Here is a 27,966-nt window from a genome sequence, read left to right on the forward strand (position 1 = left end):
AGCTCCAAAATAGAAGCACTTAGCCATGCATTTAAACTACGGAGCTACAGATGTAGCGGTAGAGACAACATACCCAATATGTATAGAAACATACGTATGTGGAAATGCGTGTGGGAGCCCAACTGTACAGATGTTTGTGGAGACAGGTTCTCATAGCTCGGGTTCTCGGATCCAGGTTTGCTAGCTTTGCGGGCTTCACCGCTTCTTCACGTGCGTTTCGCTCTTTCCTGCTCGAACTCCACACGCCGGGGTTGACACTGCAGAGACACCGACAACGCACGTACCTTTGAGGGTGAAAAAAACGTGAATTCGAAAGTCTGTCCCCACCGTGCCTTCTCGGTAAAGGCCAGGAAACGCTCGACAGATCCACGGCGGGTGCCGGCGACGAGCTCCGTTCCGTCGGGAGTCCAGAGTAAACTGGAGACGCCGTAACGCCCTGCGAGATTTACGTGGTCCGGTACGCTCTGCCAGCCTGATTCCTCCTGACAACAGATGCACGTGAAACGAACCGTTTCATCATGACACACGTTGGCTGCGAAACGCGCGAGCGATCTTGAACAACCCGGGTTTTCTCGCAAAACAGGAAAGGACCTAATAGAGATAAGCTGGGCCCAGCAGCCACCCCCGCGCATCCCCACCTGAGAGTCGCGCGCTGCTCTCAAAAAAAGGCGGCGAGTACGTCACGATACAACGTCGTCACACGACAGGAGAGAGTGGAGCGCCTGCGGCGTGACAATCTGGCGGCCGTGTTCCGACTGTTCATGCTCAGCAGGCAATAGAGGTATTCGATTGTTGCGCCGTTACTGGAGCAAGACGTGGTAGGAGTGACTGTGCGCCTCGTGCGTCTGGGAAGGAACCCCCACAGGTATGCTCTCTTCCCCGTTGCCTGCCTTTGTTTTTGTGAACTACGTTTCCGGTTGCAACAACAGGAAGCGCCAGGATCATCCTTTTTTCGTGTGGTCTGTGGCGCAGTGTTTCCCCGTGCTGTGAAGGAGTAGCATCTGTGTAGAGCTCTTCCGGTGTCCTGTGTTCAGTCGTGGAACGCGTAGACCATTCGAAGAACGCCTCGTGGCGTGAATACCCTCGCGTTTGCCAGGGTAGCGTCAAAGGGACATACGTTCCGGGAGAAGAACCTACCTTGAGGCGCTGAGTCGACTGAGTTCCAGGCGCCGCCGTCGCAGAACTGGGCACGAGGACGTGGAGCTGCTCGCCAGCTGCAACGGCTAGGCAACTGCCGTTGGGATGGAAAGCGAGAGCCGATATCTCTTTGTGCACTGGAGACACCGAGCGAAAGTCCATGCGATGGAGCTGCAGAGGTACCCACAAGACCACGAACAGAGCACCAATGTGCTCCGGTATTGTTTGCGCGCAAAGAGACCGACACCTTCGGTGCCGTTCAGCAGGGACAGCGGGGTTGTTGGCCAAGCTCACCAAGTTTCCTTCGGGGTCAATCAGCGCAATGTGGGCTTTTTGAGAAGCTGCTGCAATGCATGCAGCGGCAAAGCTAATTGCGGAAACAGAAACGGGGAACCTGTGGGCCGGCAGAGCATTCGACAAGACGGAGAATCCAGCTTTTCACTTCCTCCCTCCATGATCGGTAGTGGAGCACGAGTCGTGCAGGTGAATGGGGGTCGAGAAGGGAGACAACGAAGAAGAGAAGGAATGGAAAGGAGAGAGTGAGGCGCAAAAACAAAAACGTGCACGAAGCAGAGATATTGTGGGCGACAGGAGAGTCCGCGACGCGGACGAGAAGAGGAACAAGCGCAGCAACACACACACGTGGTGTACTGCTGCTGGAGCAACCGAGTTCTGACAGTTTCATGATAAACGCCTACGTGTAGACTTCCTTGCTTGTGACGCGACTTGTTGACAGGCCCATCCAGCAGAGCTGAACAGATCCATCTGCGTGCCCCGTAGCCAGAAGCGCACCTGACCTCTCGCAGTCGATGCAGATGACTGGACTGTCAGAAAGGAACCACACTAGTAACTTTTTCAGGCAGGAAACCAGAACGGGGAAGGCTGCACTTGCCCCACTGGACATCAAACAGCCAATCTGCAGCACCTCGAAGTGCACATCGAGCGTCGCGTAGGAGACAGTCCGTTGGGACCAGAGAATTCCAGAATTTCTAACTGCCAGGGTTCCTGTCGAACCCTACGACCAGCGTGGTTTCATTCAAGGCCCCGGCGATTTGCCTGCGCCAAACAGTTTTAACCTCGCATATGTCTCATAGTGTCAAACCATCACTGAGTCTGTTTGCTTCCTGATTTGCCTGTGGTTTTGCACCGTCCTTCCAGGCAACTCTGAGCCTCTGGGAGAAAAAACTTCCCGTGCGGTATATATATCCCTGGCGTCCGAAGTTGCATCTTGGTCCACAGCCAAAATTCGGAGGCGTCTACGGGGCATGTTCTGCCTACCTCGCTCTCTCAAAGAGGCTGCCTGATTTGTTCGGTTCGACGTGCGCCACGCGCACTCGACCGTCTATTAGACCATAGTAGAAAGTGTCGGTCCCTTCCGAAGGCCACACGACGCTGGACGCCGGAGCTGTAGTTGGGAATTTTCTGTAGACGACTTTCTTTTCAGTCGGCGCCAGTCCCAGATGGTATACGACAATCATATTGTCCGACTGAGCCACAGCCACACGACTTGAGTCTGGGCTGAGTGCTAGCGCTGAAAGGGACCAAACGTTGATTCCAGCACACGACGCAAGCCACGCTCTCTCCACAAAGCGGTGCCTCAGTGCTTCCGCCTTTTCAATGAATCAATAGTTCTCATTCGAGATTCTCTACCGTGTGCGGAAGGAAAACAAGACTTGTTGCCTGGGCTTCTGTTTTCGCTCACTAGTGATTAGTTTGTGCATATGCACATATACACATATATGTACATCAACGCATATATGCGACCAGAACCAGCCAGTTGCGTGATTGAGCACAGAATCTCAATTCTCCCACTTTTTCTGCTTTTACCCGTCACAGAGTGCGCTTTTGTGGCAGCTTTGTCCGAAGGTCGCGTGCCAAAGCGATCGACTTTGTTTCCTCGAGCGTCGAAGAGATGAACGACGCGATCTGCCGCCAGAGCTACTGCCATTCGACTTCCATTCGACCGGGCCAGGCTGCAGACTGAATTCCGGCCGCTGGCCGAAGGCTGCAAAACTGTGCCTGACCACTGCAGCCTCATCTTGTACCGAGATCGCCGCGCAGTGCTTGTATATCGTTACCTCCCCGAAAACGCCGGTTCAACTGGTAGCATCATTCAAACTGAAGAGCGTTAGAATCCGGAGTTCCGAAGCCTGATACCCTGTATGGCTGTCTTGATCGTGCCACGTTTACTGGAGGCATATCACAGCTCTTCCCTACACTGTCAAAAGGGCGTGTTGGAAGAGCGCCTGGTACCCCAGAGACATCTGTATCGCTGTAAACTGTCTGCCCCACTTTGGTTTCAAATGGAACTCCAAATAGTTTCCCCTCACGCTGGGTTGCCAGCGTATCTCAGCCTGCCGTGTCTCCCTGGCTCACGCAACTCACGCATCTGAGCCGCTCCGCGAGGTCGACATGCACCCTTTTCTTTGAAGGAAAGCAACTCGCCAAAAAAAGTTGCACGCCAATGTGACTTGCTTGTACCTTTTTCTTGTGGGCTTGGGCGTAGGGGGCCCCGCCAAAGTTGCGATATTTCTCGCACACAGAGCACAGCGATTCGACAGACGGGGCAGCAGCCAAGGCGCGGTCTTCGCCAGAAGCCCGCCCTTCGCAACAAATCTACGGTCTGTAGACAGGACGTTTACTGGCGGGAGCAGCGAACGCTCGATTCAGTCCTTAGTATTTGTCGCCACTGGCAATGTCCGGCTACACACATGCTCAGAATTGCTTGGAAGTTCCCGCGTTCGCCACGCGGCAGAAGCACCTGGTCCGCCTTGCTCACTCCAATGCCACGGCGTTTCTGTCCTTAAGGAAACGGTCCACGATCTTTTTGCTCTTGCAACGGGGTTGAAAACGTAACCCAGACACGCCTAGGGTCTTTTCCCTAGGAAGCAAGTGGCACAGCAAAAGAAAGCCGGTATGCATCACTTACGGACAGCTTTTTGCGTTCCGCCTCGTTGCGCGTAACCGATTCACCCGACAGCAGATTTCGGCGTAGCAGTCAAAGGACAAAGTGACATCAAATGCGCGATGAACTGCGCCTCTTTTGAGAATATACGCTGCTGCGGATTTCTTGGGGAAACCTAGAGGGAACACGAGAAGGACTGAAACCAGTCTTTCGATAACTGAGATCTGAACCAGTTTGTTTAGCGCATGTTCGCACAGGCAGCCCCTTTACAATTGAGAGCTGCCACAGAGAAGGACTAAGCTGCAATTGGACTTGCTCACAGAGTGACTTCCAGAAGTGTTTTCTGACAGACGGAATTGCAAAGCGCATCGCGATAAATTGACTCACGCCCACGTCTGCAAACTTCTGTTTCTGAACGACGGCCTTGGAGTCTCACGGTTTTGGACTCTACGTTGAGTTCCCCATGCTTGCTGCTGGTACGGCCCTAGACTCTCTCAGAAAGGATCCCCAGGTAATAATGCGTGCAAGCTGTGTAAGCCACTGTTGTCTACAATCTAAGCATTTCTGTCTGGGAAGCACACGTGTTACGATACTCATCGGCTTGTTCCGGAATGCCGACAGGCCCGCAACACACAAAGCTAAAGCCGATCCCAAGTCGCCGGCGAGCAAGACGCTCCCAGAAAGACCATACCTTGAGCATGACAGGAAAGCATTGACCTGCCTCGGCATTTCGAACCGTTCAAGGCCTACATTTGCTCTCGTGCAGAGTGCGGCACATGTGTGCTGGGAGCAAGTCAACGCTGAGGGCCACGCGATCGGGGAATTGCCCAGGAGGTGTGCTTCTGACTGACGCGTTGCCTTTTCGTACCATTTTTGCCTCAATCCCGCCCAGACAAGATGAAGCATGTGACACGGTGTCGTGCTGGTTGACTATTCGTATCAGCGTTTACGTACACATACATACATAGCTGTGTAGAGATGTGTCGGTCAACAACGAGATACAATAGAGATACACTCCTTTACATTCACTAGTGTGCATTCATATACTTGTTGATTTGCAGCTGTTGTTGCATAACACTCTGTCTTTCGAGAGCACTTCATCTCCTGGGGTTTCCAGCAACGTCGCACGACATCTTCTTTGTCGTTTCTCACAACAGGGTTGTCTTCTGTGTTGTTCAGGTCGACTGGAAACGTTTAGCCGCAATGCTCCTCCCATGCTGTTTCCGACGGAACTCCACCGAGCACGCGGGACACCATTCGCTCGTTCACACGCTGTCCGGGGATTCGGCTGCTCGTGCTTACACACGAAAAGAAAAACTAATAGAAGATGACTCATTTCGGAGTCTTGAATCATCCACAGGAACTGCGTCCAGTTGACTCTTCAGACGCTGAAATCTCGTGCAAACGACTCCTCTGTGGAAGGGTGTTCCGGCTGCTCAGTCGCATCTGAGGCGTGCTGAGCGTCTCTCTGCTGCAAAGCGTGTTCTTTTGAGGGAGACATACCTTCACTTCTGCATTGACTCATCGCCTTCGCTTTCCTTTGTTTCTTACTTTCTATGATGGTCAACTCTCTCCAGATTAGCTCTCTGTGGCGTCGATGAGCCCTCGATTTTCCACGTGACCGTTCTTTAACTTCGCTGCCAACGTCGATACAGGCATGCGCCGGCTTTCCACAGCTTGCTGCTGCGTTCATGATTTTCCTTCTTCAGCGAAGATTCCTTCCACAGTTTGCTTTTTTTTTCACACCTTTTTTTTCGATGGGAGAGGCTGCGACCAAGTACCGTCTCTCCCTCAACCCGTGTCTCGTCAGCTTGCATGCACGAGGTTGCTGAGTTCAAACTCTCTGTTTGTCTTGAAAGATTCCCTCCGAAACTTCCCTGATGTCGTCACTCTCTCGCGCTCTTCATCATTGGTCTTCAACAGAAGGTTCACTCTGTCCTCCTCAACGATATAATTCTTTTTTTTTCGGTGTCCGTCCTGGTGTGTGTGTGTGTGTGGTTACCATTGTCCTGAAATCGGCTCTGTCTCCAAAACCAGTCCATATCGGGTCTATTTCTTCACATTTCTCAACGATGATTGCTTTTCGACCGTGACCTGTTTCCACCGGAAAAACTTCACTTCTTCTCTCCGATGTAACTCTCTACTTCGCTGCATGCACCCGCCGTGCGTCTTCTGGGACCGCTACAGACTCAGGATTTCTTTTCTTTTCTTTATGCAGGGGCCTGCACTTCCGCACAGTTCATTTCCTTTCTCCTCCGTCCCTTCTACTGTGGAGTTTGCCAAATCTTTTCCAGCAGCCGTGTCCTGTTCGTCTTCCCTCGAGCTTTTGCCTTTCGTGTTCCCCGAGGAGATTCCGATTCAGGCGGCGGCTGCTGGCACCGAGTGTGTTTGGACATGAGGCGATCCCGCAGGACTTTCTTCTTCTTTGGCGACTCTAGTGAGGAGCAGTCGAAGAAGAAAGAGAAATTTGCTCTCTCCAGAGCCTCTTCTTCCTCCCTTGCGTGAGGTTGGATGGGGCCTCAGGAGAACCCCGCAAAATGCCACACAGAAGCGTTGTTTCCTGTTTCTCTTTCTTCTTGTTCGAACTTCCCAGAACGCGGTCCGCGCCTGCAGCAGCTCCTCCTCGCCTTCTTCTCTTTTGCCTCTTTTGTCTCTTTCCTGTTTCTCCGGTTTTTTTTTATCTTTCCTTCTCGCCGGCACTATGGCCCGCCACAGTTTCGCACCAGCCTGCGCACACCTTCACCTACGCTCTCACCTTTCCGGGAAAACATGACATAAGAACAAGCACGCGTCTTTTTCGGCCCTTTGGCGGGGTCGGCTACTCTCTTCGCGTCTTGAACCTAAGACGCGAAAAACCCACTTTGTCTTCAGGCCCTTTTCTGCCTCTCCAGTCCAAACAGAATCCTTCACTCGCTTTCCTAAACACAACTGCCTTTGGATACGCGCCTCAATGGTATCCTCATTTCCCTTCTGAAAACGAACAGACCCAGAGCTCCTTTTCGTCGATTTTCGCGTCGCTACCCTCTTCTCCTTTCGTGTCTTTTTCTTTTTTTTCGTCTTCTCCCTCTATTTCTTCTTCCACCACCTCTTCTTTCTCTTTTCCTTCTGCTTATCGTCTCCGCCCTGGGCTGTCTCCGCTCCTGTGTTCTCTTCCCGCGTCGTTGGGGGCATGCGGAGACTGGCGTCTGAACCGCGAAGAGGGCCAGGCATTCTCGTTCGCTTGGCCCTCGTTCGTCGCCCCATTCTTTCCTCATCGTTCGCCTGCAAGGCCTCTTCGTCGCTCTTCTTTTTGCCGGTTGTTCTCTGCATATGCGGCTCGTGACGGCCCGCGGAAAAGCGGGCTCTTCTTCCTTCCCGTTCCACCGCCGCTCTCTGCTGACGTGCGCAGGCCTGCGTATCGAGACATTCCGCCGCATGCGTCGCTCCAGGGTGTACGAACCGCCGGCGAGCAGCGAAATGCGCGCCTTTCTTCCAGACTGAAGTTGTGGGGGATACCTGCTCAGCGAACAGAGACAGAGTGGCCAGCGGGGGCGGCGCCGCCTCCGGGCATTCGAGCGCCTCGCTGGACTGTCGACACAGATGGAAATTTCAAGATTTTGGAGCAGTACGTTTTTGCGACATTCACAGTGCTGCACGGCTTCCAAGTCGCGGCAGAGAAGAGATCGGGTGGAGGCTCTTCTCCAAAGATCGCGCGAGCAATTGCGAGACGGAGAAGAAGCGATAGACAGAATGAGAGAGGGAAGAAAGGGGGAAGCAAGAGAGGGAGACGGACATGAGGAACGGCACACACGAGTCCTCTTCCTTCCGCTTGAGTGTCTCTCTGGTAAAATCAGTAAATTTTAGACGAAAAGAGGTTCGCCCCCATGGACACACAAGGGCGACCAAGCGAACGCTCCAAACGCTCTCTCTGGGACTCTCTGTGGCGTCGCCCCAACACACACCAGCGATGAAAGATACGGGAAACACGCCGCGCACACATCTGGACATTCTTCGATGTCAAACACCTTTCAAATATATATATATATATATATATTTATTTATTGTATTATATATTATATATTGTATCTTATATATATGCATGATCATGGAAGGTGCGATCCCTCATGTTTGCTTGTTTTTTGGTTACAGACACGGGCCCCCGCAGGATGAGCGTTTGGTCGGGTGGGAAGACGTTTTGATGGAAGAGCAGCGGTCGTGGAACGCGACGGGGAAGACAGAAGCGCAAATTTTGAGGGGGGAGAAGACTCTGACTTACGCAGAAAAGTTTCAACAGAGGATCTTCGAAGCGCGAAAAATCCCTCACTTCCAGTTTGTGCATCACCAGCCGCGTGGCCGGCCTGCTCTGTGGATTGTCAGACCGAAACAAGGTACGAAAGAGAGTCCACATCCAGGGAACAAAAGAAAGAAGATCGATAACTGCTCACCTGTCTATCCGTCTGTCTGTCTCTGTGCACTGGATTGTGTTTCAGGAGCGTATTGCGAGTTGATGAAAGACGACAACCCGCGTGTCCACGCGCTGGTTTCTCGTATTCGGAGTCGGTACGACCGGAATGCGCTGGATATCTACAACATCACTCTAACTGCGGATATGCCTCTCTGCGAGGTCTTTTTCGTTGGGCCGATTCCTGAGCTGGGACGCATTTTCTACGCCAGAGGAGGAACTCTTCAGGTGCGGGGCGCGGAAAAAAAACGAAATCCAGGCGCGTTTCGTGCGGTTCCGGCCTTCCAAAGTGGCATAGAGAAGAACAGACGATGCGCCGGAGAGAACGCGAAAAGACGGAAACAACACACGCGGACACAGCAACACAGACACCCGAAAAGAAGCCTTCCATCACCCAACAATGTCGGCACACTGGAGACCCTTCAGAGATCACAATACACGTATAGATGCATTTTCGTAGTTGTGTCGATACAAATATATATGGCTACATACACATCCGTTCGTCTACATGTGCGTATATATATATATATATATATATAATTATATACGTTGATGCATTGGCATTTGAGTAAATATATGATGTGTGAAGAGACGTTTGTAACGACGCGCCTTTTTGTGACTGGATTTTATGGATGTACCGTTTACGGCGACTGAGCGTCTTCGAAAGGCGACACATCCCGTTTATGGAAGCGGACTCGGCAGATTCCGGTGTGAACGGAGCGGGTTTGGCTGGAAAAGATGAAAATTGTTTCTGGATTCTGCTATTTTGTGTTTTGATTTGTGCGCATTCTCTTGTCAGTATCGTGTGCGCCCTCGGTTCCGCACGCGTTGTCCCACACTGGCCAAGGACGAGAGACTCGTGCAAAAATACGGCGGAGACGGATGCCCCGGTCTCTTTCCCGAATGGGACGAGGACGGCATCATGGAGGAACTCGACGAATGCCTCAATCAGCCTCCACCCGAGTCGGAGGTGCGTTTCCGTATGCTCGCCGACCCTGTTAAACATATATGGATCTGTGCAAATGCGTTCGAAAAACAGCGATACTCATGCACGTATTACAGAGGATATGCATACATTCGTATACTTGCCTATAGCCCTCCACGTGCACAAGATCGACACATGTATGTGGATATATATATATATATATATATATATATATATTGATAATTATACATATACATAAAGCTGTATATCCGTATATTGGCGGTGTATACGTACACTTGTATGTATGTATGTATGTATGTATGTATGTATGTATGTATGTATTTATCTATAGAGTAGTGACAAGATGCTATACATCACCAGAAGTATCCCTTTGTGCATTCATATTTATGTTGAAGTATCGTATCCTGTTGAGTTGCCGGAGTCTAGGTGGTGCGTATTGCTCTGTGTCCTTGGTTTCGAGCATGTGAGCATTACGGTTCTGCATGCGGGCACATGCAGTTGAGTCAAAGTTGATTTTCTCCGGTGTGTTCGCCCGCTGTCGACTGGCTGTTTTCTCGCGGGTGGGGCATGGGAGAGGCGCGAGGGTGCGATGTGTCTGTGCTGTCTTTGCTTTTGCGGAATCAGTGCTACCCGGCAAATCTGGAATGGGACAACCTCGCTGCCTTTACACCCGAGAACGTGGAGGAAAGGCCCTACTGGTACACGCACGTGCACTGGCCGACGCGCGTCGCGGTCCAGCGCGCCTTCGAGGCCGGCATTGCAGATTTTCGCGACGTCATTGAAAAGGAATACGAGCAGCTGATCGCGGAAGATCGACAAAGAGCGAGACAGCTACAGTATCAGCAAGAACACGACGACCGCGTCCGACGAGGAGACAGCAACTTCGCCAACTAGGCGGGACACACACAGTTCCTGTTTCCTGAAAAACGTAACGATACATATTCGAGAGAGCGATGCAGACAAGCGGGGTATGCACCGGACTGTGAAGCAGATCCAGAGGCACATCTCTCCATACATACACCCCGAGAATATATATATATATATATATATATATATATATATATATATAAAGAGCTACGTATAGAAAGGTATTCGTGTTTGCGATACACATACGCCTACACTACCCAGTGCAGATTTGGAGACATATGAGAGTTTCAGAAGACGAAGAGCTTTTATCATGCGTGCACGCTTGAGATGTGTAGACGAGTGTGTCGCTGGCAGCGGCAAGCTGTCTGAGGAAGGTTTGCCAGGACGATTTGTGCATGTGTCCTTCCGTGAAGCGTGACTTCGGGTTCGACTTTTTCGCGCAGTGAAGATCCTCTGACCGTTTCTTTTCCTTTTCTCTCTATATCTGTCGCTGCATGGTTTGCTCGCTTTCGCTGCGTGAGCTCCCCTCTCCTTTTTTGCCCCTTTTGTCAACGCCTTTCTCTTCGATCTTTCTGTTCCTTTCCTCTACCGATCTTCGCGCTAAAAGAAATTAGAGCTTCTCGCGGAAGTGGCGACGTTTCCCCCGTCAACTTTCTCGATAGTCGCGTTAGCCGTAAATCCTTGCATACATACACATGTATATATTAACGCCCGCTATACACATGTGTGCATACAGATGCAGAGCTATATGTGCACATATACATATGGTTGGATTTATAAATGTATATATGTTAGTGTGTATCACACCAAATGAGAAGGACGCGGAGAAGAGAGCAAAGCGTCAAAAAAACGCAAAAGTTTGTCTTGTCTCGAACCAACGGGTTACTCGAAAGACGCGAGTGAGACGAGCGCATGAATGCCCAGGATCTTGAAAACCAGAACAAATGCCAACGAAAAGACGCAGACACACACACGCATAGCGCGCCTTGTCATACGCATGCATATCCACGCATGGATACTCTTGTATACACTGCTCCTGGCACCTACGAAATGCTGTGAGGTGATAAGCGCCCGTGCTTGTCTCTGGAAGCCTCGTCCACTTTCAAATGCCGACGGAGACTCCGACTTTTCCAGAAAACATTTTTCCACCTTGAGCGAGACAGAAAACGAAAAGAGTGACAGAACACACCTGGACCTCCGTCTCCCTCCAAACAGTGACAGCCGTGGGAGCCGCGTCCACTCTGTCCACGTTTCCCTCTAAATAGAAAATGCTGAATCCGCACTCCTTTTTCTGCTTATATATATATATATTCAAGTGCAGGCGCTTGCATGCATCGATACATAGTTTCCCATCTGGAACCTCGGTCTCTACAGCGCTTGGAACTCAGAAGTACCAGAAAAGTGAAAAAGGTCGTGAACGAACATCAGTCCCTTGTGCAGGATTCTTTGCTCAAAAAACACAAGGTATTTCTATATATATATATATATATATATATCCCCCGATATATTTAGAACTATATGTAAATGCATATAGAGTATGCATATACGCTTCCAGGGGTACAGGGAGAAGGTGGGATGCGACGAGACGTGAAGCTCGTTTGTTCTCTGCTGCGCATACATGCATGCGTCTGCTTTTCTTCCCTTGAGGGGCGTGCCGCGTGTCTTTTCCCTGACGCGCATCAGAGTTTGTCCTCGCGTCTCACGCTTCGTTTCCCCGGACTCGACAGCGTGCCTCAAGCTACGCAAGAGGATGAGAGAAGACGTGCCGAGTTTGGCCGTTCCCCGGCGAGGGGGAAGTCAAACTCGACCTCTCGCTGCTCTGTCGCGAGGAGACAGGAACCGGATGAGCAGTTCGCACTTGCTCTCCAGTGCCGCTCTTTCCGTTTTCCTCGGCTGTGTCACCGCAAACGCCTCGCCGACCTGGACTCCCAAAAGGAAGCTCGTCCCCGCTCAATTCTGTCTCCTCGTTCTTCTCTGCTCTCTCTTTCTCCTTTCTCTCTTCGCGTGTCCCTTTCTTTCGTTCTCTCGTGTTCTTTTCAATCGCCTTTCTCTCGCTCCCTTCTCTCTCCTGTCGCACTTTCGCGTCCTCTCGTGGTGCCGCATGGAACTCGCCCTCTCTCGTTGCGAAGGAACGATTCCACTTCTTCTGCATTGTCTCCTCCAAAGCAGCCAAAGCGGCAACTGTCGAACTTTCCAAGTTCGCGCCTCTCTGGGGGAGTCTCCGGTCGCATCTGGACCGCACCGCCAAGTCCTGCAGAGCCTCCTTTCTGCGAATGAGGAAACGCTCCGAGCTCTCGGCGCTCTCTGATACGCCGAGAGGCAACGCAGCCCCCTTCCCGCCGACTGCTGCATGCAGTTTCGCCCAAGGCTCGCACCCGGGCTCTCCCTCTCTCGGAAAAGGCCCGCGATGCGCTTTTCCCACCCCCCTCACGCACGCCCCACCACCGCTGAAAACGCCCTTCGCCCCCAGAGGCTGGGAAGGCGCGAAGGCTGCAGCGGAGCCTTGGGAAAGAGGCGAACTCGCTGAGTGTGCAGCCGCTCGCTGTGTTTGCCAAGACGCAGCCACCCTCAGGTCTCGTCTCAGCTCGTCCTTTCGCGCCGGACCCCCCGGAACGCTCTCGCCAGGCGTCGACGGCTGGTCCGCCTTCCCAGTGTACAGACACTCTTCCGCGGGGAACAAGTCTCCTTGTCCTTCGCTCGCGCCGCAGACGCCGTCGCACGGACGCGGGGCTCGTGGTGCTTCAAGAGTCGCGAGAGCGCCCGCGAGGAGCTGGGAATCCCGCAAACTGCTTCGCTGCCCGCCGCTCTGGCGGGAAAAAGAGTCGGGTTGCGCGCCCCCACGCAAACCTCGGCCGTCGCCCCACGCACGCAAATTCAGCTCTCCCTCGGCGTGCGAATCCTCCGAGGCGAAGCGAGCGGCATCGGCAGCGGCCGGTAACAGCCACGGCGGTTCCCGCCCTCGCGCAGCTAAGGCGAGGCCGCTGAGAAGACGCCAGAAGTCTCCAGGCGCCGCGTGAGACGGCGAAATCGGCGAGAGAAAGAACGGGACGCTCGAGGTCTTTCCAGGCGCGTCTGCTGCAGGGAGGAGGAAGGCGCTCGAGGCCGAGCATACGGGACGACGGCATAGGGCCTCGCGACGAACCGTCTCGCCGTTTCCTCCTGGAGAGGCGAAACACTCCTCTTCATTCCTGCTGCGAGACACAAATCTCTCTTCTCCCGACGGGATGGGAGCGACGTTTTCAGAAGCGGGAGAGGGCATCGGCCCCGCGCGTTTCTGCACACACGTGAGAAGATCCAGGACTCCTGGATCCGGCACGAGACGGACGGTTTTCCCTCGGTCAGCAGATCCTTGTTCTTCGACTCCGCGGTCTTTCGAAGCGGAAGCGACGTGGAGCCGCTGGTGGCTCGAAATCGCGGCGAGGAGAGCGTGCGCTCGGGACAGGAAGGCGAGGTGAACTGAGACGGGGATCGCCACTGCTCGTTGCACAGGCTCTGGAGTCAGAAGAGCGATTCCTCCGTCTCTCTCGTCGCTTTTGTCCTCACCGTCTCCGCCTGCCTTCCCGTCTCCGAGAACGCACGCCTCCTTTTCCGCGTCTAGAAACTGCGGCGCGCGGGAAAACCACGGCGACGGAGAAGAACCCAGAGTGTGGTGGACAGAGGAGCCCCCAGAAGCGCGCCTTTCAAGCAGTTTCAGGAGCGTTGCCATGGCGAAGTGGCGACAAGGCGACGGTGGCCCAAAGCAGCCCCGTGCCCAGTCGACGATTTGCATGCATTCCGAGCTGTGCTTGTCTACCTCGCAGGCGCACCTCCTCTCTCTATTCGCCTCAGCTTTACATCGGCCTTCGCCATCAGCCGTCTTTCCTTCCATCATTTTCTCATCGTCAGCTTCCGTCTCTTCTCTTCCCGCATCCTGCCGTCCTCTTTCGCTTCTCGCTCCTCTTTCGCCTTGCACTTCTCTTGCGCTTCTGTCTTCTCCTTCGCCTCGCTCTTTGAAGAAGGCGCTGCTTCGTTCGAGCAGAGATCTCAAAGGATCCGAGGAGGGCGGCGCGAGAAGAACCTCGAGGAGAGACTCGGGCGTCTCCGCTGGGGGTTCTCCTGCGCGGCTCTCGTCGTCTTGCGTCCCTGCCGATCCCCGCGCGTCTTCACAGGAGAACTCGCTGCCCGACTTCTCCGCGTCGTCGAACACATCCCTGGACTCTGTGGGAGACCAACGAGAGCTGGAAGAAGACGAAGACGCCACCGGCGAAAAGGCACAGGAAAGGACGGAGGAGGGAGGCGTCCGGTCGTTGAGGGGAGAAGCCCTGTAAGCACCCCGAGGAGCGCCCCGAGAAGCGTGAGAGAAGAAAGCGACATGAAGCGCAGACTGTGGCGGAGACGTGTCGCTTGTCGGAGCGTTCTGCCGTTCTCTGAAAAGCGTTTGTTCCTCTCTTCCTTCTCTCGCCTCCTCGGTTTCTTCTGAATCTCCCCTCACTGCGACTCTCCAGCCACTTAGGTCTCCGGCCTCTGACGCGTCCTCGCCGTCTGCTGGAAACAGCGTCCGAGACATCTCGCGTCTGCGCCGCGGTGGACTTCGCTCACGGTTCTCAGCCTCCCCACCCTTTCCGCGCTGCTTCGGATGCAAGTCTCTGCCTTCCCCGACTCCGCCACTGTCTTGTTCCCGCTCTCCTTCTCTTGTCCCCTCTGTCCTCGTCTCTTTTCTCGTCTCGTTCCCTCTCTCGCACGCTCGATTCGTAGCAGTGAACGCGGCGAGACCCGGGTGGCAAGCAGACGCTGCGAGCAAGAGGAGAACGAGGTCTGCGGGCCTCACGTTGGCTCGGCACGGCGCCTGGGACGCCGTCTCCGTCTCGTCTCTTGCGGGATTCACTCCTTCCTTGCCTCTGGCCGTTGTGACGCTTTCTTCCCTTCGCGCCTCGAGTGCTTGGAGAGCTGCGTGAAGGAGAAAGAAACAGTTCACCACCTCGTCGAGAGACAAACCTGAGGGCGTCTTCGTTTGAGCCGAAGAAGAGAGAGAACAAGGATATACTGCTCCTTTACCCGAGGTCGCGTTCGTTTCAAGTTCCTCAGCTGCAACCGACAGAGAAGAAAAGCCGCTGCTCACGCCTCCTGCGCTCTCCTGTTGCGTTCCCCCGCCGTCGCTTCCTCGCTCCTCTTCGCCGGATCGCTCGCCGCGAGACCTCGCCTCTCTGTTTCGCCTCTCATCGCCCTCCTGTGATTGCGGCAAAAAGCTGGTTTGCGCTAGACCCTCAGCGAGGAAGGCTGCGCAGCGAAGAAGACAAACTTGGAGGATTTCTCGCGCTCTCTTGCCGTGCTCTTCTCTGTTTTCACAGACGCGTCCTTCTCCAGCGTGCGAGACGCCCTCGGCGACGCTTCGGCCTGTCTGCCTACTCTCGCTTTTGCTCGCCCTGGCAGAATCAGCCGCTTTGCTCTCCTCTTCCCTTCCCGATCCTTCCAGTCGCCCTGACTCGCTAAGAGCGTCGCGTTCTCCTTCTCCCTCTCGTCCGCCTTCCTTGCTTCCTCGGGAAAGCTCCGCAGCCGTGAGACCCTGTCGTTCGTCTCGCGAAAACGCCGAGCCGCTCTTTCCATTGTTCATCCATGGGAGAGAAACACTCGAGGGCCGAAAAGGAGAAGCGGACGAGGTAGAAGGAACCAGAGAAGCAAGAAGTCGCGGAAGAATGTGGCGCGAGAGCAGACGGCAAACGTGGAGTGCCGAGCCGAGACTGAGAGCTGCTTCAAGCAAAGAGAAGAGAGCAGCCAGTTCCTTTTCCACATCGGTTTCCCTATCTGGGCGCCTACCAGGCACGAGGTTCTCCGAGTTCCCTTCTTGTTCCCCTGAATCGCCGTCGCGCCCCCGGACGCAGATCGGCCTTTCCAGATCCGTCCCCCCTGTCTCCCCCTGTTCAGACACCTGGGCGTCGCCAAGCTGTTCTTGCGCCTCTCGCCGCTCTCTTGGACCGTCGGTTTGGGTTTCTTGCCCCAGGGCAGGCGCTCGACTGCGCTCTCCAGTGGAGTGCGCAAACGAGACAGAGGCCGAGCCTGCGAAGCTCCCGAACGCCGAGGCGACGGAGGACGCGGCGAACGACGGCAGAGACGCGAGCGAGTCGCGAGGTGGAGAAGTCGATCGCGAGGAGGAAACCGACGGCGGCGTGCCGGCGGCACAGCCGCGCGACGACGCCCGAGCCGAGTCCTGAGAGGTCGGCTCGGGAACTTCACGTGAGAAGGGGTGCAAAAGCATCGGGTTCTCAAGGTTGGACGAGGCGAGCGCTGCGTCTTCCACAAGACTCGACATGAAGGCGCCGACGCTGCCTGCAGCCTCGCCGTCGAAGCCGCCAGAACATTCGGGGCCCCAGAAGTGAGGAGAGGCACGCCCCGGCAGAGGCTGCGACGCACACCACGCGGGGGAGGCAGATTCGCGAGAGTGTGAAAGGACGGCAGCATCCAAAGAGGAACCTGAGGAAGGAAGGAGTTGTGTGGAGGTGTCTGAACATTCCTGGGAGTGCTCAGGGTGATTGGAAGTCCGGATCCTCTCGCCGCCGGTCTCCTTTTGCTGGTGAGGGCTGTCCGATGCAGATGCAGCGAAGCTGCTCGGAGGAACGATGCGGTGGGACGGCCGGGACGAATGCGACTCTGCTCCGTTGGGCGAGAAGCTAGACGAATTCCGACACAAAGAGGGAAAATGCGTCTCGCGACGGGCGTGGGCCGAAAGGCCCAGCAGGTGGAAGTGCGCTTGAAGAGCGAGGAGGCTCTGGAGTCCAGGAAGACGCAGCCGCGGGAGGGAAGACGAACACCGAAGTCGTGCGAGATAGCGACGGAACAGCTGCAACCCGGCCAAAGGGAGGAACAACAGGCACGCGCCCGAAGAGACAGAAGCGCGAAAAGAGCTCGAGGAAAGATCCGCACGCCTTTGGGAGCCACCCGACGAAACAGCGTAAAGAAAAGAGAGCGACTGAGTGTCTCTCTGCGTGGTCCGTCTTGTGTGCTCTCCTGCGTCTCTCGGTCTTTCCAGTGTCGCTTCGTCGGCAAACCCCGCTGCGCCCAGAAGGTGCGAGACGAGGCGCACCCACACGCCGTCCGGCGAGTTGAAGAGAACTTCCCTTTCGAGAACCGCCGGGAGAGACGTCGCCCTCCCTCTCGGCGTGCCTCGCCACAGAGTCGCTTCCTCTCCTTCCTTCACCATTCTCTTCTGAACTGAAAACGCCCCGCGGAAGATCCACGCAAGGACATTCCAAGGCAGAACGGCGGGGAAGGCTGCTACGCATGCAGTCGCGAGAATCTCAATCTGCGACGTCACTGTCGCCCTCTGGACCACACTGAGGTGCGCCGAGGAGCCTGCAGAGGAAACCAGTGTTCGCTTCGTGGAGAGCAGGACATGGTTTGAATGTCTTTTCTTGGCAGAGGCACCGCATGTTCTCTCTTGGAAGTTCGAGCCTGTTTCACGGGGTTTCCTCCACACAGAAGGAATCTCAACTGTGGCCGTCAAGGTCCCGCGTTCCACCGTCATCTCTGGCTGGTTTTCCGCCTCGCCTACGCCATCCAGGCGTCCTCGCCCTCGCCCTCGCCGCGGCGTCTCTTGTTCCCCGTCCTCCAGACGCTCTCCCCTCCTTTCCACCGTGTCTCGCTCGAAAGTTTCTCGCGCTCCTTCTTCCGTCTCACTCTCCCGACCCACAGGCGCTCCCTGCGCCTTCTCGTCTCCACTCTCCATCGCACCAAACCCAACCGTTCGGTGGGACTGTTCTTCCTCCCCGAAAACGTCGTTGAAGTGCCGTTCTTCCTCTTCTTCGTCTGTATCTGCATCGCGGCTTTCTTCGCTGTCTCCGACGCTTTCAGTTTCCTCTCGACCTTCTCCCCCGGCCCTCCAAAATTGCAACGGGCCTCTGCTCCCCACGCAGAGCTCGTAGACCGCTGCAGCGAGCGGCAGATACTTCAGCTGAGGCTCGGCACCGAGGAGAGCACGCGCGAAGGACAAAGAACCAGGGGCTTCGTTTCTGGAAACTGCCTGTGAGGCCTCCGTATCCCTCCACCATGACGCCATCAAGGCACAAACGCGAAACCAGCCGAGGCCGTTCGCGACGAAAATCACGCGGTCAACTGCCTCCAAGATTGCATGCAGACAGAGCTCGGTCGAGCGGCGATCTTGAGCGGAGCTGTCTCTTCTTCCCCGCGACGCTGCGGCTGCGAATCCCGCTTCCGGACGAAAGAAGCAGTGACAGAAAACCAGCGCATCTCTCTCCTCGAAGACTTCCGCGACGGGACACGACAGAGGCAAGGCGGCAGAACCACAAGCTGACGATAGGCGAGGAGAAACGGAGGAAGCACCCGGGAGGATGATTCCACTTGGTTCGCTTTTCTGCTCACGCATCCAGATGGCAACAGCGTGGGAGGCCGAGGCGGGCGAGACTGCGTCTGTCGCGGTTGAAACGGAATCAGGAAGCCAGGCAGAAAAGCCGCCCGAGAGCGCGCGATGTGACTCGCACAAAGACGCTGCAGAGACGTGCCACGGGACGCCCAGGGCAGGCCAGAGAAACGACACATCTCGCGTCTTCGCCCTGCTTTCTGCGGCGTCGCATGCGCCACGGCGAGCGCCACCCGCCACTCCCTCGGCAACGAACCCCCCAGGAGGGGACGGGGAAGGAGCCAGGGAGGAGGAAGAGCACGAAGAATTCGCGGACGCGCGACGGGAAGAAAGAGTCGATCCTCTGCGGGGGTTGGATGCCGAATCGAGCTTGTCTTGCGCGCATGCAGTTGCCAGGAGCGCGAGGAGTTCAAAGAGCGCAGCAGCGGCAGTGGCGATGCTACTCGCCGTCAGGGTTTCGTCTTTAAGGAAGGACGTGACATCTTCGCGTCCTCTTGCTCTCCATACACGTCCCAGATCATTAAATCTTGCATCATCTCCCCCGCCTCTCGTGGGCCTCTCGACCTCATCCTTCCCTCTTCTCGCCGTTTCGAGCACCCTCGACAGCAGGCCATCTCCAGCGCGTGCCTGGGGCGCCAGCGCAGGAGAACCCGTCCTGCAAGACTCTTCACTGCAAGCGTGTGTCCTTCCTTCCGCGTCTTCTGAGTTCCGATGCCTTTCCGCTCCTTCTTCTCCCCCTTCCGTCTGCTCCGTCGCCGCGCCTGCGCGAGCCGCCAGAGCCTCGCGCTCTTCGAGGCCACCCTGTCCTGCTCCGCCTCCGCGAAGAGGAGACACCAGACTGCTGCGACAAGCTCCGGGAGAGTCAGAGGCGGCGCGCTCGTCTTCTCTTGCCTCGCTGACTCGGCCATCACTTCCAGAGAGCTGAGACGAGGACGGCTCTCCTCTCGCGTGCTCGAGGTGTCCTGGGCACTGCGAGGAAAGGGGCGAAGCGCCGCAGCGCGTCGAGGGGGACGGCGCAGCTGCAGGAGCCAAAGCCGCGAGGCGTTTTGGGGACACGAGACTCTGCGGAGAGGCGGAAGTCGAGGACGGAGGCGCCTTCGTCCCCGCAGCGAGAGGTGAAGACGCAGGCGTCGCCTCTTCTTGCGAAGAGCCAGCTCGCAACGACCCCGCGCGTGACGCCTCATCTCCCCAGAAGTATTTAAAGAGCGTCGAGCCGATCTGGTGCAAACCGGGCTCCTCGGCCGCTCCCCTTGCTGCGACGCCCTGCGGAGAGAAAACCGAAACCGCAAACAGCACGAGATTCACATCCCTCTGTCTCATTCTTCGGCCTCCACTGTCACTTGCACGGTGATCCAGAAAACTGCTAAAAGCGAAACGTTTCTGGACCAAGGCGGGAAAAGAGCCCCCTATCGTCTCACTGAATCGCCTGTCTTTCCCGCTGTTTTCCTATCGTTCACTTTGCTCTCCTCCTTCTCCAACTCCTTCAGCTCTTCCTTCTCCTCTTCTTCTTTCTCTTCCCTTTCCTTCCCTTCCCCTTCTTTCCCGCCCTCTCCTTCTTCGTTCCTCGCCTCTCCTTTTTCTCTCCTCTCCTCCTCTTCTTACCCTTTTTTTGCTTACCGCACTCTGCTGAAACACAGTCGAGGCCACCTTCCCGTAGGCCGCTCCGGCCGCAGCCGCCGCCTCGGAAACCGCAAACGCCGCCGCAGCTCCTGCCGCGCCCGCCGCGGAAACGCCCAGCGCAGCGGCTGCCTCGACGGCGGCGTGTCCAGCGTTGCTTCGCGTCTCCTTCTCGGCGTGAAAGGCCAGCTGGGCCATCGTCGGGGCTCCTCCACGCCTCGCGTCTCCGATCGAGGGAATGGCGGGTCGAGAGGTGGGAGGCGGTCTCGTCGCCTCTTCGTTCTCCCCGTCAGCCTGTGCTGGGAGGTCGCGACTCTTCGGCGAAGCTCCAGAAGCGAGGCAATCTTCCGGAACGCGGGGCGATGCACCCACCGCGGAAGAGACCCCGCCGCCCTCGCGCTCTTGATTCGCCGTTCCCTTTCCGACAGCCCCTCTGAAGAGCGACGAGAAAGCGGAAGAAAGCGAAGGCGGCGGAGAAGCTGCGTGGGTTTCCACGAGCGTCGAGACGAAGACGCCGTCTGCAGCGAGCGTCCACGCCCCGCGTATCCCCTCTTCGTCCCTCCCGAGAGGACTGAAGAGCGATCCTTGTCGCGTGTTCCCTTCTCGGAGAGGATTCGCAAAGGAAGAAAAGGCAGGGGAATCCGGCAAAGGAAGGCTGGTCGCCGCGCCGAGGAGCGCCGTCGTTGCAGCATGAGACGCTGCTGCCACAGTGTGCAAGAGACCCCCAGCTGAAACTCCCGGGTCACTTCCTTCTCGCGGGAAAGCCACGCTTGCGTTTCTGGGGCCCTCTCGTGGGGCGGGTTCGGGGCCACGAAGGTCGTCACGGTGCGCATGCATTTCCCGCGAGGCGGAAAAGAGCGCCGCTGCGTCGTCCAGCGGTTTTGTCTCGACATTGGAGATTTCCGCTTCACCGGCGCACTGCACTTCGGCCTGCCCCAACGCGCCATCTTCAGCGGACTGAAATACCGGCCGAGACGAGGCGAGAGAACAGGAAGAAGGGACAGATGAAGAGAACGAAACAGGTGAAGAAGAGGAAGAAGAAGACAAAGAAGAAGAGGAAGAGGAAGACAAAGAAGAAGAGGAAGAGGAAGAGGAAGACGAAGCGGAAGAAGAGAAAGAAAAGGACGAAGAGGAAGAAGAGGAAGTAGAGGAAGATGAAGATGAGGAAGACGAGGAAGTAGAGGAAGATGAAGCAGAAGAGGAAGTAGAGGAAGATGAAGCAGAAGAGGAAGAAGAGGAAGATGAAGAAGAAAAGGAAGAAGAGGAAGCGGCTGGGGATGATGACGCGAAAGAGGCAAAGGAAGAAGCGGCCGGGGATGAACAGCCTGAGAGAGAGGGAGTGAAGCAAGTGTTTGGGAGTTCCGTGCTGGCGAGTGGTTGGCCGATGCAACTTCTGAGAGCAGTGACGTCCTGGAACGCGGACGGCGTGGATGAAGACGTGGGCGGAGTGACGGGGGCAGAGGTTGGCGCGAGGCCGTTGCTATCAGAGAGGCCGCGGTCTGACGACTGAGTGTGGTTTTCCTTCCTTTCTGGAAGTCCGCGACACGTTTCACCCTTTGTCTCGCGAACGTGACTTCGAGTCCTGGCACTGGAACGACAAGGCGAAACGGCGCGGGCTTTGAAAGACGCCGAAGCTGAAGATATTTTGGCCGGAGGAAACCAGTGAGGCGGCAAAGGCGAGTCCGTGTCGCAGTCCAAGCCGGACGAAAAGAGGAATGGCGAAGCGTTTTGGAAAGGAGAGAAGATTCGCGCTTCCTGGTCTCCTCTCCGCGAGCGTGTGCGTTGTTGCCTCTCAGCGAGTCCAACGCATGCAGCAGCATGCAGACAGTGTACATACGTCTGAGACATCTTCGCGGATCGGCTTCGATTCCAGCTTTCCTCCTTGTCCAGCAGCCAGCTGGTCAGGAGAAGAACCCTCTTTTTCAGCTTCGCCACTTTTGACTGGGAGAGCCTCAGCGGCAACTTCAGCAGAGGGCCCGCTAACGGCGAGCGAAGTTGAGGAAGAGGTTTCCTTCGCGCGTCTGCGCCAAGATGAAGGGAGAACAATGATGCTCGCCGAGGAAGAGACGCACGAAGTGGATCGACAGCACAAGGCCACAACGACGCCGCGCGAGATCCGGAAACAGTCGTATCCCTCCAAAGAGAAACAGCAGTCTCCCCTCTGTCTCCCAAGCTCACTTCCGGCGACAAAGAAGAGGAAGAAGAGGCAGAAGAGGACCGGGTTTTTGGTGTGTGTGGCTGACAGGCGACTCGCTGACGGACGCGAGAAGCTGAGACAGGTCGAGCTGGAGGGAAATTCCTTAGCGGGAACGAAGCAGCCGACGCCACAGTCGCGCACGTGAGAGCCTCGAGAGCCTCGACGGTTGCTGCGAAGTGACGAAGGAGAGAAAGAAAAGAAGAGAGTGGAACGGAGGACGAGACGGTGGTCTCTTTCACAGAGACTGGCAGATACGTCTGCGCTGCGAAAAAGCTGTCGCCAGGCACAGGCGCAGTGCAACCCTGAGGCGCGAAGTAGGTTCTGAAAAACGACGGACAAAAGAAAAGAGAAACTTCGGGTCCTCTCGATGTGCTCTCGCATCTGTCTGCCTTCTGACCGCCTGCATGATGGCCCACGCGATGTTCCACACCCCATCTTCTGCTCGTCTCCAGAACTCCCCCCTCCTGTCGTTTCTCGCCTTCCTGGAAGCCGGCGCTCTCTGCTGTCTTCCCTCCCACTTCCTGCACGTTCTCGCGGGTCTCTCCGCCTTTCCAGCTTCTGCTTTCCGCCTCTCTCTGGTCCGTGCGGAGTCCGCGCAGCGGCGAGTTAAACTCGAGGCCGCTTCGCGCCTGCGCGGCAGATACACTGACGCTGGAAAAGAGCGGCATCTCTAGCATTGGGGCGGCGACGCGGATGAGAGGGAGAAGAAAACGAAGGACTGCATGCGCGCGCCGGCTCGCCAGTTCTGCGAGCGAACCTTCGGGGACAGCACTTGGCCTTCGTCCCGAACTCGACGTGGAGAAACTGACCCCAGAGTCTCTGTTTTTGAGTGCGTCCAAAGGGCTGACGTCGCCACGGCCAGCGCGAGAGGCAGTAGGCGACGAAAGAGGCAAAGCGTGAGAAGGAAGCGGAAACGAGGAAGAGGAGAAAGGAGAGAACGGCGACGAGAGATCGCTCGGTCCTCCTCGCTCCTGCCCCAAGTTGTGGGAGGAGGCACGCGCTGGGGCAAAACGTCGAGAACGAAGGAAAACCGCTGGAATTGACCAATCTGAGAGAAGCGCGGACTCGTCGACTGCGTACGCCAGACAGTAGGCGAGGGCTGCCTCTGTCCACCCTGTCAACGAGAGAGACAGATCTTGAATTCTAAGATTGCATGAATCCAAGATCGGAGACGGCGGCGAAAGCGCGTAGAAGGAACTCGAGCAAGAGGAAGAGACGAGAGGCGGGGGGAGGCGAATCAGATGCCCATTCCAGTGCGCATTGGAGCCCAGAAAGCCTACGCCTCCGGCGGAATCGTCCCTGTCTCGTCTGCGATTCTCAGGTCCGCCCTGGTCCACAAGGACACTCGGAGAAGAGAGGAACAGAGTCTCGTTTTCCGGGTCGGAATCAAAGGCCTCCAGAGACACGGAGACGGGGAGCGGCAGGGGCGCCGACAGCGGGAAGGACGAAGGCCGATCCGGAGACGGTGTGCGGCGAGTAAGCCCCGGACACGGCTCCTCCGGCCGGATGCTGTCGTGACGCCAAGCGCCGCCATTCTCTGGAAACCCGGCTTGAAAGCCAGTCCCCGTCTGCAGACCTCCGCTTCTTCGTGTGGCGTCCGGGCATTCGCGCCCAATGCGGTGCGTCTCGCGGGAAGTCTCAGAGAGAGACGGCCTTCGCCCGCCCGGCGTCCTCCAGGCGTGCGCTTCTGCCGGGAAGGCCGCGCCAAGCGCCGAGAGAAGCTGCGTCGCCACTACCCTTTTGTGCTCACCAAAGGCGAGAGTACACAGGAGAAAACAGCGATCGTCCAGCGCAACTCCCACGCGTCCCTCCTCTCTCAGCCACGTGCCTTCCGCTCCGTCCACGGCTGCAAAACCTGCCGCAGGTGTGCCCATTTCCTCCGCAGTTCTTCGCTCCTCGTTGTCTGGCGCGTCGATCCTTTGATGTGCCGAGGCTCCAGCATCTCCCAGCGTCATCGCTGCCTCTCCATCAGGGGCCTCGTCGCGCGTCGCCTTCCTCTCTCTCGCTGCTCCACGCGCCTGACCGTCCCTGTCTCCTCGCGCTGTCGCTGTTTCTCCCCTTTGCTGCGAGGATATCCCGTCGCTCGAACTTCCTCGCCTTCCTCGGCTCTCTGCGGGGCCAGCAACGAGGAAGAGAGCCTCCAACCCCCCGACGTGCGCATGGACGGCGGCATGCACCGCCCCGCCTGGGAGTCTCCACTCGCGGCGCACTCGGATTTTCCCAACGTCCACGAGGAGGACGCGCTCTGCCACTGACGAGCTCGCAACAGCCTCTGTCTTCGTCTCCAACGCGCCGCCTGTCGCCACAGCCTCGCCGCGACGCCCGCTGTGCTCTGCTCCGTCTTCTTTCCAGAGGGCCCGCGTGCCCGCAGGCTTCTCGCCGGCGAAGGCGGTGGGGAGCTGAGGCGGCAGGCAGGCTCGAGACGAAGGAGACGAAAGAGAGAGACCGACGTCGTCGCGCATGTGCAAATGCGAGGCCTGCTGCGGAGCGGTCGGCTGAAGGGGCGAAGCGATCGATCTCGTGGGGGACAGGGTGTCTGTGAGTGCGTCGAGTCCCGCTCGGAGAGACCCAGGAGCGGGGCGCTCTTCCGCGCCGCCTGGCTGTCTCCCTGTCTCCGGCCAAGAGGGAGGAGAGGCCGACGCGCTGGTGCCACTGCGGGGGGACTCCCCACACACTGGACCCGCTCCTGCCTGCTTGCGCGCAGTCAGAGTCTCAGACGCCGAGGAAGAGAATGCAGAGCAAGGGAAATTGGTGTCCTCGACAGTGCTCCAGGAGAGAAAACAGCTTCCCGTCAAATGGGACAAACGGTGGAGAGCGGGGCGCGTCCCTGACGCGAGCTCCGAGGCTTCCCGAGGAGGTTTCGACGCCGCCGTCTCTTCTTTCCTCTGGCCCTCTCCGTCCTTCCCGTTGACTCTTGACGCTCCTGGGCGTCTCCCTTCACTTTCCGCGAACGAGGAGGAAGAGCGAGAAGAGGCGGCGTTGGTGGGGGCTAGACGCAACGTCGTCTGGACACTGCCGGAGTTCGAGTCTGCGACCCAGACGCGTCCGCCGGGGCGAGCCGAGAAAATGGCTACGGTTTGGAGACGAGACGCATCTCTCGGGTCCTTCCCGAAACCCTGCGCCGCCCCAGAACTCGCCAGCGTCTGTTGTGCAGGCGAAAGCACGTCAGGTGCAAGGACGGACGCGAACGTCCCTGCATGCGGCCGCGAGCCTATCGGGTGTATAGACAGCTGCTGCGTTCCACAGGCTCCCCACACTGCGACATTTCTTCTTTGCCCGGAGACGACGAGAAGATCTTTCGCCGGCCGTCCTCGCCGTTGACCAATCTCAGCCCGACCACCTCCAACCGCCTCCTCGCCTTCGCCTTTCCACAGACTGTGGGAGTCGGCGAACCACGCGTCTTTCAGAGCTCTGGTCGCGTCGTCACCAGCCTCCGGCCGCATGTCCCAGCTCGCGTCTTGTTCGCTCCTTCTCGAGCAAGAGGAGAGCTGCCACGACGGCGGAAAAAAGGCCAAGCTCGCGACAGGTCCCGTTGACGCGTCTCTTCGCGGCTCCGCAAGTCTTCCCGCCTCCGTGTTCTCGCCGGAAATCAACACGATCCCCTCTTCGACGACTTCCACGCAGACTGCATGCGCTCCAGTCCCCCAGACGCCGCGGCGTCGCGCCGGGTGTGCCTGCTCCGTCTCCGGCCGCTCCCTCGGCGAAGCCTCTAGAGCCCCGTCCAAGGGCGGCGAGGAGGCGAGCGGGTGACCAGAAGAGCCGGAAGACAAAGGGAGGGAAGCGGCGGGCGAGAACGTGACGCGCGCTCGCGTTAAGCCGCCTGCTGCGTCTCCTTTGAAGACGAAAAGAGACAGTGCAGGCGTGCGATTAGGCCGGAGAGAAGAAGTCAGAGATGCGGCTCCGCGCGAGTCTGGGGAACTTTGCTCAGACCCTAGAATCAACGGGCGAGTGGCCGATTGCCGAAAGGCCGAAACTTCGTCTTTGCAGCTTTGCCTTTGCGCGAATCTTCCTTCTTCCCCGGCGCTGGTCTCTGGGCTCTCGCACACCAGCAGTGCAGTCACGGAAGGCTCTTTTGCCTTCTCGGGCGGGCTTTCTCGGTGGCTCTTCAGCCTGTCCTCCTCTTGAGGCTGTGGGTCACCCGCTCCCGCGCTCCCGCCCTCCAGGCGCAGCTTTTGCAGCTCCTCGGAAAAAGACGCTTTCGCCGGGGTGTTGAGAGAGTGGCGAGTGCGAAACAGAGGAAACCACAGAGCCGGTCCGGCTTCCAACACTCCTGGGAAAGAAGAGGCGAAACAAGAGGAAAAGGATGAGAGCGAAGACGAGGAAGAAGAGTAAGCGCTGAGCGTTTCTGAGGGCGTTTCACCTTGTTCACCTGGGTAATGTTGCGCGAAGAGGCGGGGCGCCTGCGAGCGCCGGAGGTTGTCTCTGACGGCGGGGCGTCGTGGGACCCGGAGAAGTCCGGCCGGGAGAAGCCAGACGAGGCCTTCCCCAGTTCCGACAAACAAAAGAGGCGAAAGGTGAGGGAGAGAATCGCCGCAGTCAAACAGAAAGAGCGAACGAACGCTTGAAGGGAATTCGCCCAAAGAGCAATGTGAAGCAGCAGACGGAGAAAACGAAGAGGAGAACGAAGACGAAGAGAAGGGCGAAGACGGAAGATGAACTCGAGCAAGGGGAAGGAGGGGAAGACACGCACGGGGGCGCCTGAGAAAAAACGAACAGAGACGGCGAATTTAGTGAAACAGGCGGCCAGGAAGAGAGAGGCATGCTGAGCACAAAAACGCGAGGGAAAAGGCGGATTAGAAGCAAACACCACCAAAAAACCCGACGGGACAAAGCCACGAAGCAACCGATGGCCTCCCCGGGCAGAATCCCCCACGGGGCCGTTCAAAATCTGCGAACTCCGACTGCTTCGCATTCCACTCAGTATGTGAACTAGGTACATCCATATATATTATCCGAAGAGGAATATCATATATATATATATATATATATATGACTGACGTAGGCACATATATACGTTAGTGCACGGACAAATATATATATATATATATATATATATATATACATGATGCATACATGTGTGTAAGCAGCTAGAGCTGGTGTGTGGAGGGGTGTATGATGTGTACGCGTTTCGCATTTCGGTTTGAGGGCACGGGGAACTGGCTCTAGCTGTTTGAGACGTGTTTCTCACCTCAAGAGGAGAATGACGCCATCCGACCCTCCTACGGCTGCTGTTTCCCCGTGGCATGCAACGCAGGTTGGCCGCGGCTGCAGACGAATTCCTTCCTGCGCGGAAGCAAAAGGCTCTTTGCGTGCAGGCTCTGTTGTCTCTGGATCTGCGAGCGTCAGGCGCGAAGCTTGTTCCGTCAACATGGAGTCCGTCCAGTGCTCGGAGACTGTCTCGGACGGCGCATGCAGTTTGTCGTCACCCTGAAGCCTCGTCGGCGACGCCGCTGAAGGCCCCAGATGCTGAGGCACTTTCTGCGTGTCGTGGCGACGCGGCGCAGAG

At 56.8% G+C, this 27,966-nt stretch overlaps 2 protein-coding genes across 2 annotated transcripts; one reads left to right on the forward strand and one right to left on the reverse strand.

The window, feature by feature from the left end:
• Window positions 1-6,436: 6,436 nt before the first annotated feature.
• On the forward strand, window positions 6,437-10,323 carry NCLIV_040700 (conserved hypothetical protein; the record flags this gene model as incomplete). The annotated part of the gene is made up of 6 exons (XM_003880980.1): window positions 6,437-6,543; window positions 7,431-7,646; window positions 8,171-8,409; window positions 8,512-8,711; window positions 9,283-9,453; window positions 10,054-10,323. The coding sequence occupies 6 exons, from the start codon at window positions 6,437-6,439 to the stop codon at window positions 10,321-10,323; spliced, it is 1,203 nt and encodes a 400-aa protein (XP_003881029.1).
• A 1,711-nt stretch (window positions 10,324-12,034) lies between these two features.
• Window positions 12,035-27,830, reverse strand: NCLIV_040720 (conserved hypothetical protein; the record flags this gene model as incomplete). The annotated part of the gene is made up of 5 exons (XM_003880981.1): window positions 12,035-19,909; window positions 20,264-21,220; window positions 22,442-26,638; window positions 26,830-27,117; window positions 27,684-27,830. The coding sequence occupies 5 exons, from the start codon at window positions 27,828-27,830 to the stop codon at window positions 12,035-12,037; spliced, it is 13,464 nt and encodes a 4,487-aa protein (XP_003881030.1).
• Between the last annotated feature and the right edge of the window lie 136 nt (window positions 27,831-27,966).

The sequence above is a fragment of the Neospora caninum genome, chromosome IX (genome assembly GCF_000208865.1).
Source record: "Neospora caninum Liverpool complete genome, chromosome IX".
Taxonomy (NCBI): domain Eukaryota; phylum Apicomplexa; class Conoidasida; order Eucoccidiorida; family Sarcocystidae; genus Neospora; species Neospora caninum.